General features: G+C 33.4%; 1 protein-coding gene across 9 annotated transcripts; it reads right to left on the reverse strand.

Annotated features, from left to right (window-relative positions):
- Window positions 1-1,563: 1,563 nt before the first annotated feature.
- On the reverse strand, window positions 1,564-8,566 carry LOC104587546 (RING/FYVE/PHD zinc finger superfamily protein). Of its 9 annotated transcripts, none has more exons than XR_733619.2 (5): window positions 8,251-8,566; window positions 5,184-6,448; window positions 3,095-3,199; window positions 2,670-2,744; window positions 1,564-1,951 (listed from the first exon to the last, which is right to left on the reverse strand). XR_733619.2 is itself a non-coding variant. In XM_088888400.1 (4 exons), exons 2-4 carry the CDS (start codon window positions 6,078-6,080, stop codon window positions 1,835-1,837), a joined length of 1,086 nt encoding a protein of 361 aa, XP_088744526.1. In that variant the 5' UTR covers window positions 6,081-6,448; window positions 8,251-8,566; the 3' UTR covers window positions 1,564-1,834. The 9 variants fall into 9 exon arrangements, 6 of the variants coding, with proteins under 6 accessions (XP_088744526.1, XP_010243501.1, XP_010243500.1 ...); XR_016076437.1 differs by having other exon boundaries at window positions 8,243-8,566; XM_088888400.1 differs by lacking the exon at window positions 3,095-3,199 and having other exon boundaries at window positions 2,670-2,741.
- Between the last annotated feature and the right edge of the window lie 12,299 nt (window positions 8,567-20,865).

The raw sequence follows: 20,865 nt of genomic DNA on the forward strand, positions 1-20,865 counted from the left end.
TTTCTCCCCAGATAAGAAAGTTATTTATCCACCTGTGAGATGGATAAGTGATACCTAGGGAAAATAAGTTTTTCATGAATCCCATATGAATCTAAAAAAAGAACATAGGTGTATTGATCAATGTAAACCAAAATCCCATTAACTAACTTTTTACCTCTCAAAATCCAAAAAACAAAAAGTTCCCAAATGGTTTCTAATCAACGAACATGTGCTAAAAAATTTTGCCAAAAGAAATTTTCTTTTGATTTATAAGTTGTGTATGCTTAAACTCGCCTTTCAATCGGAATGGTTACATCCAACTAAGTAAGAAGCTCAACAAAATATTCTGAAACAACCCATTAAACATATTCAATTGGAAGGTAGTTGTTGCAACAAACATACTCTTCAGTCACCTAGATATTCCCTGAATGCAGATTGCCTGCAAGCATCAATTGGTAGTGTCGCAGTAACCGATTTTTGTTAGATCTTTTTCTCAATTGAGAATAAAGTAGAATCATTAGAAACATGCTTGTCAATATACTAGCTTTTTGACAAAAGTCAATATACTAGATGCCATTTCTTTATTGAAAACGGTGGTGCAACGTCGAATCATTTTCTTAAAAAACAGTAACATTCTTTGTTTGGTTTCATCATCGTTGCCATCTTAAATTATTTTCATCGTTTCATCAACCAACCATTGCTAGTAACGGTATAAACATGAAAAATACACCTTTGGCATTTTCTGAAACCACGCCTTCCCAATTTCCCAAGTGTAATCATTTTTTCAGCATTTTTTGGAAAAAAAAAATGCCAATCAAACAGAGAACTTGTTTTCAAAGTTCAAACCACAAAATGCTGATGTGGGGTAGATATATCACCATTTTTTGAGAAAACAGCATTGGATACAAACACCTAGGTTGCGTTTAGTACCATTGCCACTTTAAATTGCAATGTTTTAGGTTGATCAATACAAATTTTATGAGAATATATTTTTTTCTATCACAAATGCTTTGAGTTATCAATACAATATTTGGTACTATTGTTGTTTATTAAGAAAACATCAAATTTGGTGTTTCTATTATAAATATCAACACTTAATCCGAATCCTATATTTCTTTTTAATGAAAGCGGTTATTTGATATAATATGACAAGACAAATTTTCAAAAATTTGTATTGACCAACCTAAAATGTTGTAAGTAGAAGTGGCAATGGTACCAAACACAACCCTAATCATCTACTAAATATGTAACAACTGCAAATGAATATTATACATTCAGCGTCCTGCTCCATAAGCATCAAAACTCATTACCCTTTTCAATTCTCCCGTTGAGAAAAAAAAAAAGTCAATTTTTAGAATGGTAATTCAGGATTATCATCCGCAATTCAGGGAAGGGCAATTGCCAATAGACAGTGCTATTGTGGATCCCAATCTTTTACATTTCAATTGGAATACTCGCTGTCATTCGATACCAAGTTTTGGACAATGACCAGAAGTTAGAAGAGCCCAAATTGGTGATACATACGGCATTCCATGGCTAGATGTGAAGGTATTGACAGTAATAAGCAAGCCCAACAATCCTGAATCCCCCAAGCAAACATTCCAGAAAACTAATACATAAATGATTAGGCCACAAGTTTTTGCAAAAAAAAAAATGAAAGAAAAAAGGAAAAATAAGTATCCAGTTTAAAATAAAAATAAAACAAACAAAATTAAAAAACACTGATTTTCTGCATCAACTTTTATATGGATATGGCCCTAAACCGAACAGAATGGCAAAACAGATTCATGTAACAGACCCCATAAATAGTTGGGACAAGGCTTAGACGATGATGACGACTATTATATGAACACAATCATGTAGAATGTGTACCATGTGTTCGGGAAGCCCATATTCCAAAAACAAGAAACCAGAAAACAAACAAAATTGCCCAGTATCGTGCAGGTCCATACTTGATTCTAGATAGAATAATCTGCAAGGTACACCAGCAATAGATTAATCAAATCACCCACTTGCCAACTCAAATCCATGATCTTAATCAAGCAAAAAACAGAGGCACCTAGGAAACAATGACAGAAGATCAGATTGAAATTTATGAGAAGTCTACAATGGCCCAGTTCTTGAAACGTGCATGGCATTTCTAGTTCATAATAGCTTAGTCTTGAAACATGCATGGGAAACCAATTTATAGATGTAAAGATGGATGACATGCTTGGCCTTTTATAGGGAAACAGTAAGTGTGTGTCATTAACAAAATATAATATTCTGGAGTATCTACCAATTAGCTGGCATCTTGAATCTAACCCGGATAAAATGTATCCACTAGCAATGATAGTATCCCATTATAAAATGGAATTATTAGTCCAATGGGATCACCCAATCTACTCCTTCTGAAGAACATTTGAAAATAGAGATTCAAAAAACAAGAGTCTTACTAACTATATGCCTATTCTCATGTTTTCTCACTTCCCAAGGTGTATCAGACACAAGAACCTCAATATTGCGAATACTAACTATATGCCTACATTCATGTTTAAATTGCATTCTTTGGCAAATAAGTTAAATGAAGTTTTTTTTTTTTTGAAAAAGGTAAAGTAAATTTATTAGCAGAATCATACAAAGAAACCCCATAGAAGGAGCAAAAACAGAATCATACAATAAGCTAAATGAAGAATGTCTGATCAACTTACAAAGCGGAGGAAGATCACAACTGTCAAAGCACATATACCCCCAAGCAGAATGTGAAGACCACTTTTTGCAGTCTTCTGAAAATCAAAGTAGAGTCAGTTAGAGAAAGCACATCATACAAGACATTAGTGAAAATGATAATTGCATTATCAATATCAGAAAACCATTTAATAACAATAAGAATACAATATGGAGATGGTTTAGCTAAACAAGGAGTGGATCCGGAACAATATTTTTGGGCACAAGTGTAAGAAACTTATAGGAACACATGGTGGAGATAATCTCTCCATGCTTTCTGACCTATAATTATATAATCTGTATATAATTTTTTCTATCGAATTTAGTGAAGTGTTATTGATAAAAAAACACCATTTACTAACAAATACATGCATATAGAATTATGAACCTTTTCTAATTAAAATCATACCATGAGGTCCATGACATTATTGTTAGGCAGTACTGCAACAACATCAGTGTTTTAAAAGCGCAAGGCGCAAGGCGAGGCACACGCCTTTTTAAGAAAGGTGCAAAACTACAAAAAAAAAGTCAGAAAATTAAAAAAAATGCCAAAAAAATTTAAAAATTGCAAAAAATATTAAACATAATGTTAATAAAAAATATGTTTTAAAAAACCAATTATCTAAAATTAAAATACATAAACATAACATGCAAAGCGTATTCAATTGAAAATTTAAAAATAAAAGAAAACATATAAAGCATTTTCAAGCATGTAAAACTCACAATCTCTTTTTTTCCTTAATTGCATTGCTTCAAGTAGCTAATGTGATGTAAAACATATTGCATTCTTGATTCTATGAGTTGCCTTTGTACCATGCCCCTTGAGGCAAACCTGAACAAGTCTATGTTAGGGTTTGAAATTCTTATTTCTCACATGAAAAATAATGATTTTATAACTTTAATTGCCTTTTAAGAAGATATTTTATTGGAATGAATGAAGTCAAGTACTTGGCCAATGAGAAAATGCCAGCACTCATCCTTGACTTCAGTTGATCAGAAAATAATGAACTTCATCTAAAGCCAACAAGGGGCCATTGCTTGGTCCTATGGTAAAATCTCAGGCTGATAAGCATGAGAACATAGGCTTAAGTCTATGAGCAGGCATTTCAAGAAAAAAATGCCAAAGTTCAGGTCCTTGTGCAGTCCACCCCCAAGACCCTAGATGCTAGGGATAGCATTGGGTGATGGAGGGGGTCTGAAGCCCATGCATAAGATTTACAAGGTCTTTAGTTTAGTAAAGAATGATATTGCAATTTCTCCATATTTACAAAAAGACAACTATGCCAATTCCTTCAAAACAAAATTTCCCCTACAATAGATATCTCCAAGAGAGATGTTTCAATTTAATACTTTTTTTTTAATTCTCTCCACTTGGATCTGTCTGCCTAGTGCCTACTTGGCATTTTTTAATGTGGTTTGTATAACTAGTGCAATGATGCCATTATTCCATGCCAATATGGAAGAAGATTGGTGTAAGATTTGCACTTCCTTGGGATCAAAAAAAGGATTAGCATCCTTTCCTTTTGTATTTTAACCTAAGTTCTTTTGCACTGATAGGTAATGAGTCCTAACAGAACCTGAATGCTTACACTTAGGTTTAATCTATTATATCTTGTCTTCCTTTCTTGCTATTTGCTACTTTACCACTTATTCTTCTTCCTTTTAATTTCTTTATAAGATATCCCTCAGAAGCCTTTTCCAAATTATTTATGCATTAGAAAAATTTTTTATTACTCTTATCCAAGAAATTGTGTATTATCATATTCTTTTTTTTTTTTTTGGTGAAATGAAGTATCATATTCCATAACGTATAATCATATACATGTCAAACTCCATACAGCCAGTTGCAATACATAAGGGCTGCTTTTAACTCCTAGAACAAAACAAAACAAAACAAGAACTATGAATTCCAGGCATACTATGAATCCCTCTCAAAAATAAGATGAAATGTAATTCACATGGCTGACAATGAACAAACCGGTCTTTGGATTTCTAAAATAGCTTTTTTAGGATTAGATTGATGACCAAACATACTATAGTTTCTTTCACCTGTACCGGCCAAATGAAGGAAAATGGTAAAACAATTCAAATATAATATGTGCATCTTTTTATTAAGGCCCTTCAAGCACCAGCCATTAAAGGTGTCAAATATGGACCGAGAAAAGCACCACCAACTTACACCTTTAACCTAACCTTCTTAAGTAAGGCCTGCAGAATTCTGTGATTTTCCTTCTTTATAATCACTTCAGATACAGTCTAACCTTAAAACCAGAATCCTACTCATTAGCAGTCTTACATCATATTTTGCTTACCAAATCTATATGGAAAACTTATATTTTTTTCTTTAATCCCTAAATTTGAACCTTAAATCTTAAAACCTGGTTTGCATCATAACAATACTTGAGTTCAGGAAGAAAACCAAGAAAAGGTAAAATATATATTTCTGGAATATCTCTTAAGAAATAAGGAAGGAACAAAACAAAAAATCAGTAATATACCTTTCCAACACGAGGAGCAATAAGCCATGCTAGAGTGACAGTAAGAAGCCCTGTAGCAACTAGAATCCCTGTACCTTCTACAGCCCATTTTGTTGCAGGATTTTCATTGGGAACAACATCTTCGGTTGGGAAATTAGAAACTTGTTCAGGGGCACCTTGTGGAACTGTTGGGTGGTTGTTATTATGTGGATTAAACCACAAAGAAATTTCACTAAGCCTTTGTCTTCGAATGGCAGCAACAGCATCAGGATCTACCCCTGCATCTGTCTGAATATGGGAAGTAGTAGGTACCCCAGTTGCTGTCCTTTCTCTTAATGTTTCATACTCCTTTAGAGAAGCCACAACCTTTTTGAAGTCAGTGGGTCTGATACTTTTTGCTGTGCTTCCACAAATTTCACAAACAGTAGACCCATGATTAATGAACCACTTCAATGCACAAGCATAATGTGCAAGAGCAAGATCATTTTTGCAAGAACATCCAAGCTCGATAAGGGCGTCTTGATGGTAATATGAACCTGCTTCTAGATCAGTATCACAAATGAATACCTCCCCATCTGGGCTAACAAACTCAATAAACCCAGACTTCCTTCCACAATTCTTATTGATTTCACTTTCAGCACATTTTAGGTCTCTTTTGTTATTAGAATTTGAATCCACATTGAGTTGTGAGACTTCCCGCAACGGAGGTGTTATGTCCAAGAATCCCAATGCAGCATCTCCCATTCTGTCAGATTCAACACATTGGCACACTCGACAAGTTGCCAAACTTGCATCTTTATCTGTACTTTGACGCAATGTGGATTGTGTACCTAAATTTTCCTTCTCTCCATTTGAGGATAAGCTGTCATTATTGACTCCACCATTGGTCATCTGTATATGATCTTCATTAGAGCCCATTACATCAGATAAGGCTCTCTAGGATTCAAACAATACACTCTGCAGTTTGCACTACCTTAATCATTGTATCATTTTTCTTCTGCAATCTCACCCAATCAAGTTAATGTAAGGCCAAGTCGCCCACTTTGAACTTCTAAAAAACAAATGCCAAGTACCAGTTTTCCAATATAGAACTCATGGGCAACAAAAATACTTAAACCAAAAATGTAAATGAATCTAAGCTTTTAAGAAATCCATGATTATTGGACAACTTTAAATTAAGTGTTGAATTAGATGAGCAGAGAGAGCACAGAATGTTGAAACTTCTGTTTATTCTTTCTTCTCAAAAATTGCAGATACCAACATCTTCTAGATCTCCAGATACTGCACTGTTAAGTAGAAAGCAAAAGATAAGTTCGGCAAATCTTCATTTTTTAACACAAAATTACATAAAATCAACAACACAGACAGTATCTGATCAACATACAATCAAGGTCCAAAGTATCAAGACACCCAATATGCATGAACTTGCATATCGGATGTTTCAGAGGCACGCTACTCATTTTTCTTTAGATTTTTTTCAAAATTTTACAGGGGATCAGTCTTAGACCTGGCTACCCCGTGAAAATGGTCAAACCCCAAAACAAATATTATTTAGCATATCAGAGCACTACCAAAATGATACAATGCACCTGATACGCCCCAATACATTGTGATATTTTGAACCTTGCATAGAATGTAAAATTCCATTAAATAGATATTTCTTGAGAATGGCATGACTTGACATAATAAATTAATAACTAAGGTGATTTTCAAATCAATTAGATGCTTGAAGTTTCACAGTTTGTATATCCTTAAGTGGCAGTGAGGACCTGGCACCGGATATAGACATGACAACATGAAATCAATTTATGACAAGAAGTCAGCACAATGAGGGACAAAACAAATCATCCTAACCATTATGCATCCTACCTAGCATTAGCTCGAGGTATTCATTCTATATCATAAGCTTTTACTGGCTTATTGATGTGAAGAATATTCTTCTATCTAACTTCATAATTTGGACAAACAATACCAGTTATATTAATGAAGCAAGAGAACAGATGCAAAAGTTCTAGTGACATTACAGGTCACCACTTTTCCATAGAAGTTTTAGGTATCTCAGATAGGTTACTTTGAGAAGTGTTAGTACTATTGAAAACCTATGAGCTGAACAGGTATAACATGAAAATATATGCCTCATACAAAAACTGAACACATTTTGGCTTCTAAACCAGGTCAGATTTCTGAACAAAAGAAACACATACCCCAACATAATCTAACTTCTAATAATCTAGAGAATTATCAACTAAACCCATTAAAAAGGCCATTACTTAATGTTGGTCCCAGCTATCTGGGTTCTTGGGAGTTGGGAGGGAATGGATTTTTTTTTTTTTTTTTTTTGCACGAAGTAGCCTCTCTCAGACTTGAACCTATATTCTCATGCTTGCCAGCCCTAAATTTTACAATTATCAACTGAACCCACATATGGAAAATTCATGAAAATATGTCATAGCTTAAAGACCAATTTCATGGAATGAACGGTTTGATTTTCAAGCATAAGATCAACAAAAGCAACAAACAGAATCCTAATAAACAATCCCAGCTAATTTCTTGCTTCCTGAAGCAAATTACACAAGTCTAACCTACAGAATTCTTCTCAATTCAGACACTTGACTACTTCAGAGCTCATAGCTCAGTGTTACCGAACGCCAGCCACCTTAGTAATTGAATTAACTGAACCCACGACCCATAGAATTAAACGATACCCATTATTATAATTGAGTAGTAACCATGCAATACTGAAATTTTCAGATATCTACAACGCCAATTTTGGATATTTAGTCCTTTGGTATTTAGTATCACTGACACCCAAATTCAGATACTCATAAACAACTGATAGGAATTGCAAAATGAGGCGTCGTTTAGAAATGATATGACATCAAAGAAATAAAAGCATAGCTTATAAAATTCAGAAACCCAGATCCCAATTTCGAATTGGGTTCTTCTCTGAGTATGCCCGAGTTCAGAAGATTGAAGAAATAGATAAGATTTAAAAAGCAAAAAAAAAGGAAATGATAGAAACTGAAACGCAGCCATCGATTGATTAAAATTGATATTAATAAACAAACAGGGAAAGAGACCTCTTTACCACTTAAGGAAGCAAGGATCGCCACCGCAGACGAAGTCGATCTGCAAAACTGACAACTTTTTCCCTTATTTTTTTCTGAGAAATCGAGGGGGGCATCAGTTGCTAAGTGGTGGATGTGCTGTGATTAGCATTTTTTTTTTAATTTACAGTTTTCATGTTTTAACTTTTCGCCCAACAAGGGAAGGATGGATATCAGTCGCTGGATGGATGGAAGTCTCGGTCTCACTCAAAAGATCTTTTGATCCTTTTCTGTGTCACAGACTAATCTCAATCTCGAATGCTCGATGTCTCTAGCGTCTCGTGTGGACGTCACGAGCGAATATCTCCTACTACTGCAACTGTGTTGTACAAATGTACCGTCTGCTTGATTTTGCAGACTATTTGTCACTTGGTGTTGCGGTAGCAGAGAATAACTGCAGTGTATAAAACCACAAAATAATCCGAAAGCTTGCTTTGGACCAATTGGTTGAACCATTCGGGCCATCAAATCTGGTTCTAGTCCAGTTCAGTCTGCACTTTTGCTGACTGTGCAACTGATTGTAGGAGTGCATTTGGGGGGCTTGGACTCGGGTTTTGTCAAAATTTGAATGTGCGCTCAAACTAGAGTCTGGATTTCGTACCCACGACGACTCTACCCACATCTACCACATGACATGGCAACCACACGTCCTTATACATGTTATCATGCATAGGAGATGTTTCCAATGCACGGGATCTAGTGCTTTGTGAGTAGTGTGGGTAGAGTTCATGTAGGTAGAAGATCCAAAGTCCTCAAAGTAGTGTAAAATGTTCACTCATGCCAATCCAAACCAATGTTTTTAAGCCAATTCAGAAGTCGAACCATTTTTGTCTTTGGGGCATGGGTCACTAGTTTGATTGTTTGATTGTCTGGGTCGAATGGGTCAAACCGTGTATCAAAAAGGGGTTTTTTTGGCAAAAATAGTGGGGCAAGATGCCTATAGTTCATTAGGACACATAGAGCTCAAAAAGTTAGTCAAAATAAAAAATAAATAAAAAAATAATCACCTCAATCAAACAACCTCTAGGTCAAACAATTTTTTACCAACGCAAAGGTTTTTGACTTTTCTCCGGGTTTTACTAAAACTAGACCTAGAATCTTGGTCATGTGATAGTTTGAATGGTTCAACCAGACAGGTCAACTACCGGCAAGGTTCAAAATTCCGTCATGTATCAGCCCGTATCGACCGATACGTACTGTATCTTAAGGCTTCTGGCATGGGGAACGGTTTGAAATCAATCGTGTCGAAGGTGTATTGTTGTCATATCGGTGTGTGTATCGGTGAGTTTCGATCGTGTATCGGCCGATATGCAACTGATACGGTAGCGTATCAATCGTGTATCGGTCGATACGCAACCGATAGCTACCGATACACAACGATTGTTAAAACACAAATAGAAGTGATTTCGAAAGAGGGCTCAGAAGCCCTCTTTCTTTCCCAAACCCTCCAAAAAACCTTTTAACCTTTCTAAATACTCAAATCTTGTAAAAATTTGCCAAAAACATTTATAAATTTGCAAGATGCCAAGATTTAATAAGTTTTTCAAGGTTGTGTAAAAATGAGTGAAAATAAATATGTTTTTTCAATTTTTTTTTTATATTTTCAGCCAATGTTAAAAAAGATAAGGGGAAAGAAAGTGGTTTGCCCCCTGCCCCTTTGCCTTGGGGGTTTCGCCCCCCAGACCCCCCGTCCCCCTTTTAAATGTAGCCCAATTTTATTTTTTAGAGTTGGGGGGTCTTACTCCGCTTCGCTCGCTCGCCTTCGCTTCGACAAGACCCCCCTTTTAACAAATGTTATGCATTTTTTTAATATAAAAGATTTTTATTAAAGATAAAGAAAAAAAATGAAATCCCCTCTTCCTCCTTCCTCCTCTTAAGGAAGCTTACGCCTCTTGCGTTCTGAATTATGCTTCACGCCTCTAGGTAGTGAAACACCTCTGTGTTTTAAAACATTGAATCATTGATATTTATTTTTTTTTAATTTTAGTTTACTTTTAGAATAAAATATGCAAAATAATTATTTCATCTATTATGTCCATAAATCCATTCAATTTTTTGTTACATATTTACTTTTCTTAATTTTAATTTAATTTTTAGAATAAAACGTGCAAAATAATTATTTGAATAAAAATAAATAATTATTTTTTAGAAAATTAGAATAAAACATGCAAAATAATTACTTTATCTATTATGTCCATAATTAGATAGTATGTTTATGTTCTCGATTTTCCGTTTATTGATCATAATATGTTTTTTTTTCATAAAACCCACTAAAATATGCTATTTTTATGCATAAATAGCTCATTTATGTCTTATATTTAGTGATATTGATGTTTATTTATGATTTATTAGAGTATTTATAGCATTTCCATGTGTTTTTATGCGTATCTTAATTTTTCGTCTGTACCCATGCGTATCCAAGGTGTATCCCTATACGTCTCTTAAATTTGCCTTTCCAATACACATAGCGTTTCCGATACTTTGAACCTTGACTATTGATTAAAAACACTTATCCAAATTGCACCCCTAATGGGTCGGCCTTATATGGGATCAACTACATAAATCCTATTTTGCCATTTTTGTTTTGTTTAATGCCATTGTTAACTTATGAGCTCTTAAATCATTTCTTATTATTTCAACCCATGTCCTTTTTGATCTATCTCTACTCCCCTTCACCTGCACTAGATCACTTCTTCATATGGCTATTGTTGATGGTCTTCTATGCGTATAATCAAATCATCATAGTCTACTTTTTCTCATTTTATCTCTTATTGAAGCTATTCCTAGGTTTGTTCAAATAACTACATTTGACCATTACTTTTTAGTTTTTTCGCTCATCCATCTCAACATATGCATTTCTACCACATTCATTTTTTGGCACATTGTTTCTTGATTGCCCAATATTATACTTTACAAGTTTACATACAACATAACTGGCCTCTCAACTATATTATATAATTTTCTGTTTAATTCAAGTGGTATTTGCTCAATACATGAGACTTTGAATGCATCCTCTTCCTCCAAATTTTGTCTGCCTTCCTATAGTGGCATCCTTCAATCTCTCCCTTGTTATAATATATTGAACTAAGATGTCAAAAAATATAATATAAATAACATATATATGTATGTATGTATGTATAAATTTATAATATGAATATATTGTAAGTCAGGTTGAGACTATACACAAAGCCTAAGACCAAGCCTCTATAACTTGGAAATAGACCCGTGAACTGCAAATACCAGTCCTCGTTTTGAGTTAAAATTTTCAAATATTTTCTTTTGATAAATGAGTTAAAATTTTCAAACATGGGCAACCCTACAACTAAAAATATTTTATTTTGACTGAGGTAGAGTTTGAATCCTAGTTATACTAAAAATGTCAGGTCAAACATACTCCATGCCATTTACATCCCTTAATTAGACTATTTTGTTGTATCATTATCTTTCAATCCAGACTGGCCAACAATACATATTTGTATTTGTACTTATTCCAAACTGAGCCAAGGTTTAAAATATCAATACAGTCAGTCAGTTGATATATGTATATATATCATATTTGGGGATCATCACATGACTTGGATATAATATTGGAGTATCCATGCAATTAGGGGTGTCAATGGACCGGTTTTGGATTGGACCCCGTCAAATCCAAAATCAATTTGGACAGATTGAATGAACGAACAAGACATATGAATTGGATCAGCCCAAACTTAATGGTCCAAAGTATTTATTAGATCGGATTGTACCTGGTCCATCCGTAATGAATTTATATTGAATTGGGCTGAACTGAATCAATATCTGGTCCATTGATAGAAGATAAGAATATATAAGTGCCAATGGATCAAGTTTGGGCTAGAATTAATCTAAATTTAAACAAATTTAAATAGATTGAACGGTACAAACATTGAATTGGACTGGTCCAAAATATTCATTGAATTAGATTGGACCTGATCCATTTTTAATGGATTCACATTAGACTGGATTGGTTTGGGCCAAATCCAGTCCAATTAACACCACCCATGATGCACATTATCAGTTTTTGTATTGATAATTGTCGAGCATTGGACAATATATGTATCCATGCTTGCTCATCATCGACTAAAATAAAAGTGAAACAAGAAAAGAAGAACAAAGAAAGAAGAAATTAATTGATAATCAAGATTAATACTTTTTTAAGTATTAATGAGCTTTATATTGGTTTCCCAAGTGTTTTCAAACATATATCTCAATTCTTCTACCATTTTCAAATTGTTTTCTCAGTCCTTCCCTAGAGTTTATGCATCGCATAAACTACTAAAAATGCATGTGTATCGCCCATTTCGGATATACCTTACGATTCCGATACTTTGGAACTTTCTTACCACAGATATTGAGGTGATAGATAATTCTACATTTACATTTGGGTTGGTTTCAATTTCAATTTTTATATGGAATGTGGTCAATTCCAACCATCATAAAGTTTTTGTCATGTCTCTTTCCTCAATTCTAATTCCTATAGCTACATAACCCTACAACAACTGAGATTGAATGGAATAATTTCGTATAATGGATTTGGACGAACCTAAATAACTGTAATGAAAGCTCCAGCATGATAACTTTAAGCTGCAACTCTCTCACAAGGGGTGATGAATGGGTCAGGAATAGGATATGGGACCTAGACCTGTTCATGGGCCAGGCATCTTGGCGGGTTTGTCCGATTTGATCCATTTTTTATTAGACTTGGACATTATTTAAGGCCCGTGGGCTTGGATTCAAGCTCTAATACATTAGGCATAATTATTTTTCGGTCAGGCTTAGGATTTCTCGAATAAACCTAATCTGATAATATAAAATATATATTAATATATCTACCTCTAGAAAAATATATTTGCTTAGTTTCCCTTTTATTTACAATAGAGGACCTTTTTCCTATCCAATTTCCAAACTGGGTTTCAGGCTCGGGCTTAGACCTGAACATTTTCTATTAATAAAGAAATAAAACCCGGCCTGTGAACAGGTACAATGGGACTTGGGTCCAATTCAAGCCTTCAAGCTTTAGGCAAGGGCGGAGCTAATAGACTGATCTAACCCATTATGGTCTGAAATGAATCAGACACTGTGCAGCTACTTTCCAAGCCTCGATCTTTGAATTGGACAGGCCGACTCATTATTTCATTCTTTTTGAAGAAGATAGGATACTAATCCACACAAGGCTGCCTTTATTCCATGTAATCCACTCTCAAATTGACCAGATTGAGTAGGGAATTGCTCCACTAAAACTGATCAATTGCACTAACAAAAGCTTACTTTTAGTTGAAAGTCTCTCTCTGTATTGGACCTTTATGGCTATTAATGGACCTTTAGATTCTCTATAGGGGTGGATTTAAGTCGAGCCGAGTCGATTATTTGCCTATTCGAGCTCAGCTCGTAGGAATAGTATTAGGCTCGAGCTCAAGCTTGATTAGAGCTAGAGACTTGAGCTCGAGCTCGACTTGATTCATAGTTTGCAAGTTCGAGTTCAATTCGGCTCAAACTCGACTATTTGCCAATTATTTTTAAAAAAATAAAAATTATATGTATAAAATTATTTTTTTATTTTCAAACAAAAAATTTAGAATTATAAAAATTATTTGCTATTATACATAAAAAATAAAATTATTATTATATATATAATAAAATTATTTATTATATATATGTATGTATTTATATATAATAAAAATTATTTATTTAATAGTAGGCTCGTGAGATTCACAAGCCAAACTTCACTGGGCTCGAGCTCGGCTCGATTAGCAAACGAGCCTATATATCGAGCTCAAATTTAGCTCAAAGCTCAATTTAAACCGAGCCGAACTGAGGTTTTACAAACTGAGCTCAAATAGCTCGCAAAAGACTCGGCTTGTGACCACTCCTAAGACTGCAAGAACCATGGGCTTTACCAGTTTTTTGCATAAATACCTCATCTCCTGTAAGTTGGGATTTTGGGCCAATGGAATGAAACCATGAATTAAGAGGGTGGCCAAAGGCTTGACCATAGTATGGATAGGATCAAATATGTATGCCTTGGGCAATCATGAGCTGATGACTATTGATCTCCCATTTTTGGTGCCTGCTGTCTATTGGCTAAAGGAAAAGAGATAGAGAGATGTCACATGTAAGATGTTGGCCTTGGAGTTATCTGAAGAACTTCAAGAGAATCCTTTCCGGGAACGGGATCTGCTCCTCACACATGGACGCCTCACAGGTACATCCACTGTGCATTGGAAACATCTCCCATGAATAATAACTTATAAGTACGGGAGATGTTCTCAATGCATGGTAGGATGTGTGTGATGTCGGTTTGAGGTGCCCTGTGTGAGGAGCAGATCCTGACTCATCCTTTCAGAATTACTGTTTTTAACGTGTCTTTGATCCAGATGGTCTAACTGGTAGACTGGTGACCCAAACGGTAGAAATGTCAGTAAATCTAGTCTTATTTGGGACAGGGCGAACCAGTTCTAAACCAAATATTAATTGGTTTTATTATTAATCAGGATAATTGGGTCTTGACCCAATCAACCGGTTTATATGCTGAAAGTGGTGATCATGGTTCGGTTAATGAACCATATGAACCATGACCATGTTTTAAAAACTGAACCAAATCTTTCAGTTTTTCAATATTTGTGAACTGAAACCAAACCAGATTAACCGATTGATTGATTAATTGATTTGTTTTTTTTTTTTGGTCTTTTTATATTATAAGAAAAACATACAGAAAGATATATAACATATGTTATAAATACAAATATAATACATATACAGGGCGGTTCAGTTAAATGCAATTTTTTTCATAGGTTGACTGAAATCAAACTAATTGGTTCATTTAATTAACCGGATGTTTTGGTCCAGATTGTTGGTTTTGGTTTGTTTTTTCGGGCTCTCATGATCACCCCTGGTGCAGATAAAACTATCTGATATATTACAAAGAAAATTATATTTTTATATATTATTAACTACACAACTGGCTGGTTCCTTGGGTTTTTCATGGTTTTGAATGTTTTATTAAATCATCAAACATATAAGCCGAAGGTCAGCTTTCTAGGTGGATGTCTCTTTTTAACACTGTCGTGGAAGATTTATCCTTAAAATGTATGATTCTATCTTATCAAAATAAAAACAATTGCCACATCATCAACGAACAATATGGCAAACAGCTTCTGGAGTCCTAAAGTAGGGACTTGCATCTGCTGCCACGTGGTGAGAGCATTGTCTTGCTACCTCCAATAAAATGCAAATAGAATCTCCTTTCTTCTAATCCAAGCACCATCAATTAGAGGTGCAACTTAATGGATCCAACCTGATCCATCCAATCCGGGCCCGAACCTTCCAACCCACATGACCTAGTTTGACTAAAATAATTTTCTGTCCAGTCCAAGTCAGACAAGAGTGGTATTTTTGTTTGGTAACATAAAAAAGCAAAAGGTGAGTCTGGATTAGCTGCACTTGAGGGCTGTGGTAAGGGCTGTTTAACCAGTATTAAGGCACTGCGTCAGCTTCAGCCATCAAGTGTATATTCCCCATAGCCACTCCTCTCGCTTTGCCTGCATAGGCAGCATAGCGGATGTAGGGAAAATGGATGAGCAGAATTTGACAGTAGGATTGCAGTTTGGGCGGGCCCAACTCGAATTTAAATGGATTCAGCCTGAAATTTTATATGGAATAGGCTTGAATTTTTAATTTTTAGTTTTTGGGTTAGGTTCAAGCCAAAAAATTCCGATTTTTTTTGGGGGGGGTCAGGCCCAGGCATAGTCGTTAAATAGCGCAGACTCTATTTGAACTCGGCCCAACTATATACATTCATGCATACATATGTAAATATGTAATTTTTGTTTACATATTTATATATGTATACATATTTGTATAAATGCATACATGTATGTATAATTTTAGAGCAGGTTTATTGACCAACCCGAGCCCAACCTGACCCAAACCTAATCTAAATGCATCAAATTACAATACGGGCTGGTTCGAATTGAAAAGATCAGATTGACCTTGGGCTTGGGCCTTAAACCCAAAATTCAAGGTTGGGCCTAGGTTAACCATAAACCCAGCCCAACCCGCCTGACTTGCACCCTATTTAATTGCTAGATATGTTTCAGCCTGTAGGGTATGATCCGAAACATAACGTTCAATTTCAATTAATCTGCTCTCAATGTAGGATGTAATTATTGGTTAAACAGCTCCTATGACTCAGCTTAGGAAGATACTGTAAATACAAGTTTTACAAATACTGTACATAAGGTTTTGCACTAAATATATTTGTGTTTGCACTCTTTCCAAATAGAACCTAAGACCCTAAGGCAGCCAACAAGTATAGTTAATCCAGATTCATGAAAGGTAGTTTCACTTTGTGTTTGATATATATATATATATATATACACACACACTAGTGGAATGGCCCGTGCGGTGCACGGGGTATTTGATATTGATGGTGATGTTTGATTAGGCTGAATTTTATAATTACAAAATGTTAGTTGCAAATGCATTAGATTGAAACATTAATGCACCAAATCAATGATAAAATTACATTCAACAACATTATATGGAGATACAGTTCATACCAATGGAATGCAAAATTTATGGAGAATTGGAGATGCCACTCTTAACCGATCTCCTGTTTTGTAATAACTTAAAACCTATGAAAATAATTACTATTAATGGTTAGAAGAAAACTAAGCTATTATATTCATTTACTCAATTAACTATTGAATAACAGAAGTCATTATCTAAGATGACTATTAAATAACTTATATTTAAACTTAAAAACATTTTCTTCTTACTTTTTAACTAAAAGGAGATAATGAAATTAGTTGGAAGCAAAATTTATCAACCAACCACTAGAGTAACATGTATGCAAACACCTTTTAGGCACATTGATCACCTCCACACATTTGTCCAAGAATAAAACAATCGAATGATTCATAATGCGTCGCAGTCTAATGACATGAGTTGCAGGCCCTACTTAACAACCACACACATGATAACATACAATCCCAGTGGCCAAATGCCCTTATAAGACGTGGGCCCAACTGACAAACATGTCTAGGGCCCATGGAATGAAATTTCTGTATTTTTGTGTAATTTTTGTTATATTTTTTCATTTTTATATTTTTCTATAAATTTTTGTTTTATTTTACAATTTCTATTCATTTTTCTATAATTTATGGTTTTCTTTGTTTATTGTAATTTCTGTTATTTTTCATCAACTTTTATGATTTTCTACATTTTTTGTATATTTCTTTATTTTTGTAATTTATATTATTTTCTTCATTTTTTGTGTTTTTCATAATTATTTTGCATTTTATTTTTTCTTTAATTTATGTTATCTTCTACACTTTCTATCTTTATTTGTATATTATGTACTTTTTATAGTCATACTTTTCTAGAATTTATGTATTATGTGAAAAATTAATGGGTTGGGCAAGTTGGATTGGGTTGAACCCAAAATGGGTCATTAACGAGTTGATGGGTCAGGTGCCCCCACCTAATGGCTTTTTAGAAAGGACAATGGTTTTTTTTCTTTTTGCCACCATTTTTGTTCATTTTTCTGTAATTTATGGTTTTTCTTTGTTTTTTGTAATTTATGTTTTTTCTTCAATTTTTATGATTTCTTATTTTTCTTTTGTAAATTTTCTCTATGTTTTTTTGTTTTTTGTAATTTATATTATTTTCTTCATTTTTTTGTGTATTTTCACAATTATTTTTCAATGACAATATATACAATGGAAAAAAAAATAGAAAGTTGAGGGTAAAGTTAGAAAGTAAAATCAAGGTTTTCTGACCAAACCAATTGCAACATTCTCATTTTTTGGTATGGTATAGATATAGATTTGTAATTTATGTTATTTTTCTTCAATTTTTATGATTTTCTATATTTTTGTAAATTTTCTAAGGATTCTTTGTTTTTTGTAATTTATATTATTTCTTCATTTTATGTGTTTTTTCATAATTATTTTGCAATGACATATATACAATGGAAAAATAATAGAAAGTTGAGGGTAAAGTTGGAAAGTAAAATCAAGGTGTTTTGACCAAACCAATTGCAACATTCTCATTTTTTTAGTATGGTATAGAAATTTCTATGAATTTCAATATTTTTTAGTAAATTTCCTATGTATTTATTTGTTTTATTGTAATTTATATTATTTTCTTCATTTTATGTTTTTCATAATTATTTTGCAATGGAAATATATACAATGGGAAAAAATAGAAAGTTAAGGGTAAAGTTGAAAAGTAAAATTAAGGTGTTTTGACCAAACCAATTACAACATTCTCATTTTTTTAGTATGGTATAGAAATTTCTATGAATTTCTATATTTTTTAGTAATTTTTCTATGTATTTCTTTGTTTTTTTGTAATTTATATTATTTTCTTCATTTTATGTTTTTCATAATTATTTTACAATGGCAATATATACAATGGGAAAAAATAGAAAGTTGAGGGTAAAGTTGGAAAGTAAAATCAGGGTGTTTTGACCAAACCAGTTGCAACATTCTCATTTTTTTAGTACTAAATTAATACTAAGCCTATAATAAGATTCTTATTATCTAACTAAAATTAATATTAATTCAATAAGAGGTGTCTTTTGTATTCTTTTCAAGTTTTGGTGTTTAGATGATTTTACATGCACTATGTTAATCTTAAGTGAGGTTCATGAATTTTTAACTTTTATTCTTAATATCAGGGTGAATTTATAGGATTGATATATGATTTCAACGAAAACATAAATAATGATAAATTATTAGTAATGAGATCCCTAATCACCATTAGACCTGTTCATGGGCTGGGTGGCCCGACGGGTCGGCCCGGCCCGACCCCTAGACGGGCTTGAACAGGCTTTTTGGCTCGCGGGCTTAACCTCGGGCCAAAATTCCCGGCCCGCATAAAATTCAAGCCAGGCTTGGGCTTTGCCAAAATAGCCCGGCCCGAGCCCGGCCCGGCCCGACCTATAGTTAAACCTAAATAAAAACCCTATGTGATGTCTATTTGAATAAATTTTTTGATTTGAGGTCATTGATTCACTTGTAGGTTCATTGTTCATTTAAATAGGGGAAAAACATCTAAATTAAAATAAAAAATGTCCATTTGAATAGGGAAAATTTTGAATTTCTTTTATTAGATCGGGCTTCGGGCTTTTTATTAGGGTCGGGCTCGACCCCAAGTTATAGGCTCGTTGGTCAGGCCGGGCTCGGGCTCGGGCCTAACAGTTTTCTGTTAATAAAGAGTCAAAGCCCGGCCCTTGCCCGGCCCGACCTAGCCCATGAACAGGTCTAATCACCATTTAGCAGTCCTTATATTTCATGTGTGTAATTCATGGGAATTTATGAACAGTTGCAATAAGTTAAATGAAAATAGTAAGTAGCAATAAGGTCACCACTGGACAGCATACGTGGCCATTTATGAAAAGATCAAATATTTGAATGATCAAAAAAGAACATTAGAAAACAAAATTTATTGAGGGTAAAGATGGAAAGTAAAATTAAGATACAACCATGTTAACAGTTTGCATTCTCATTTTTTATCGATGGAAAAAGTTTGATGGACAGCATACGACCTAATGAATCATGATATACTGGAAAAACAAAAATGATAGAGGGTAAAAAGGGAAAGTAAAATCAAGCTTTTTGACTAAAAATTATTACCATCCTCATTTTTATAAATGGTATACACACACACACACACACATATATATATATATATATATATAATATTATATATATAATATAATATAATATATATAATATAATATAATATAATATAACTAAACTTTAAACCATAAGGCCAAAAAAAGTGTTATTTTATCTTGAAAATTTTTTTAAAGTCCTATGCAACCTAAATATTTTACTTATAGGTAATAAAAGACACAGTTTAGGACCCAATTTTGATAATTACTAAAATTTATACAATTATTAAAAGTATGAATGAGCGTGTAGATTTTTTATTGACTAAAATGCCCATATTTTGTGTATTTAGTCAATGTCTAATGATGAGGGCATAAAATTTAATTTCAATTATTGTTTTTTTACCTCATTTAATCCCCTCTCATTGAGTCTTATATTTAAGATATTAACTCTCATTCTCTCTTATAAAATCATATATTTAAGTTATTTTCTTACTAATAAGTGCTACTAATTAGATCTATGTCCAAAACTTTTAACAATATAAATCCATATATTTTAAAATGGATTCAAAAACAAAATCATTCTTTATGATATTTTAAATATAGAAAAAAATAGACATATTTTATGATATTTTTATTAATCTAATTAAAAAATAAGTACAATAAACAAAAATTACTTTTATTGATGACGAAAATGAAATACATAATCTAAAATTGAACGAAATGAAATTATTTTCCTATTTGGTGGAGATCAATAGTTCAACTTTTGGGTCAAATTTTTCAACCTTTAATTTCATAATTAAATAATAAAAATCAATAAAATATAAAACACAAAAATGAAAAAAAATGCATAAATTTTATAAAAAAATCCAGGTACATGTAGAATATCAACGTTTATCACATTAAACAAAAAATAAATGTGACATCAAAATTATTTTCACATATAGAAATAAAAAAAATA

The sequence above is a fragment of the Nelumbo nucifera genome, chromosome 5 (assembly GCF_055504915.1).
Source record: "Nelumbo nucifera cultivar China Antique chromosome 5, China Antique-T2T, whole genome shotgun sequence".
NCBI classification, from domain to species: Eukaryota; Viridiplantae; Streptophyta; class Magnoliopsida; order Proteales; family Nelumbonaceae; genus Nelumbo; species Nelumbo nucifera.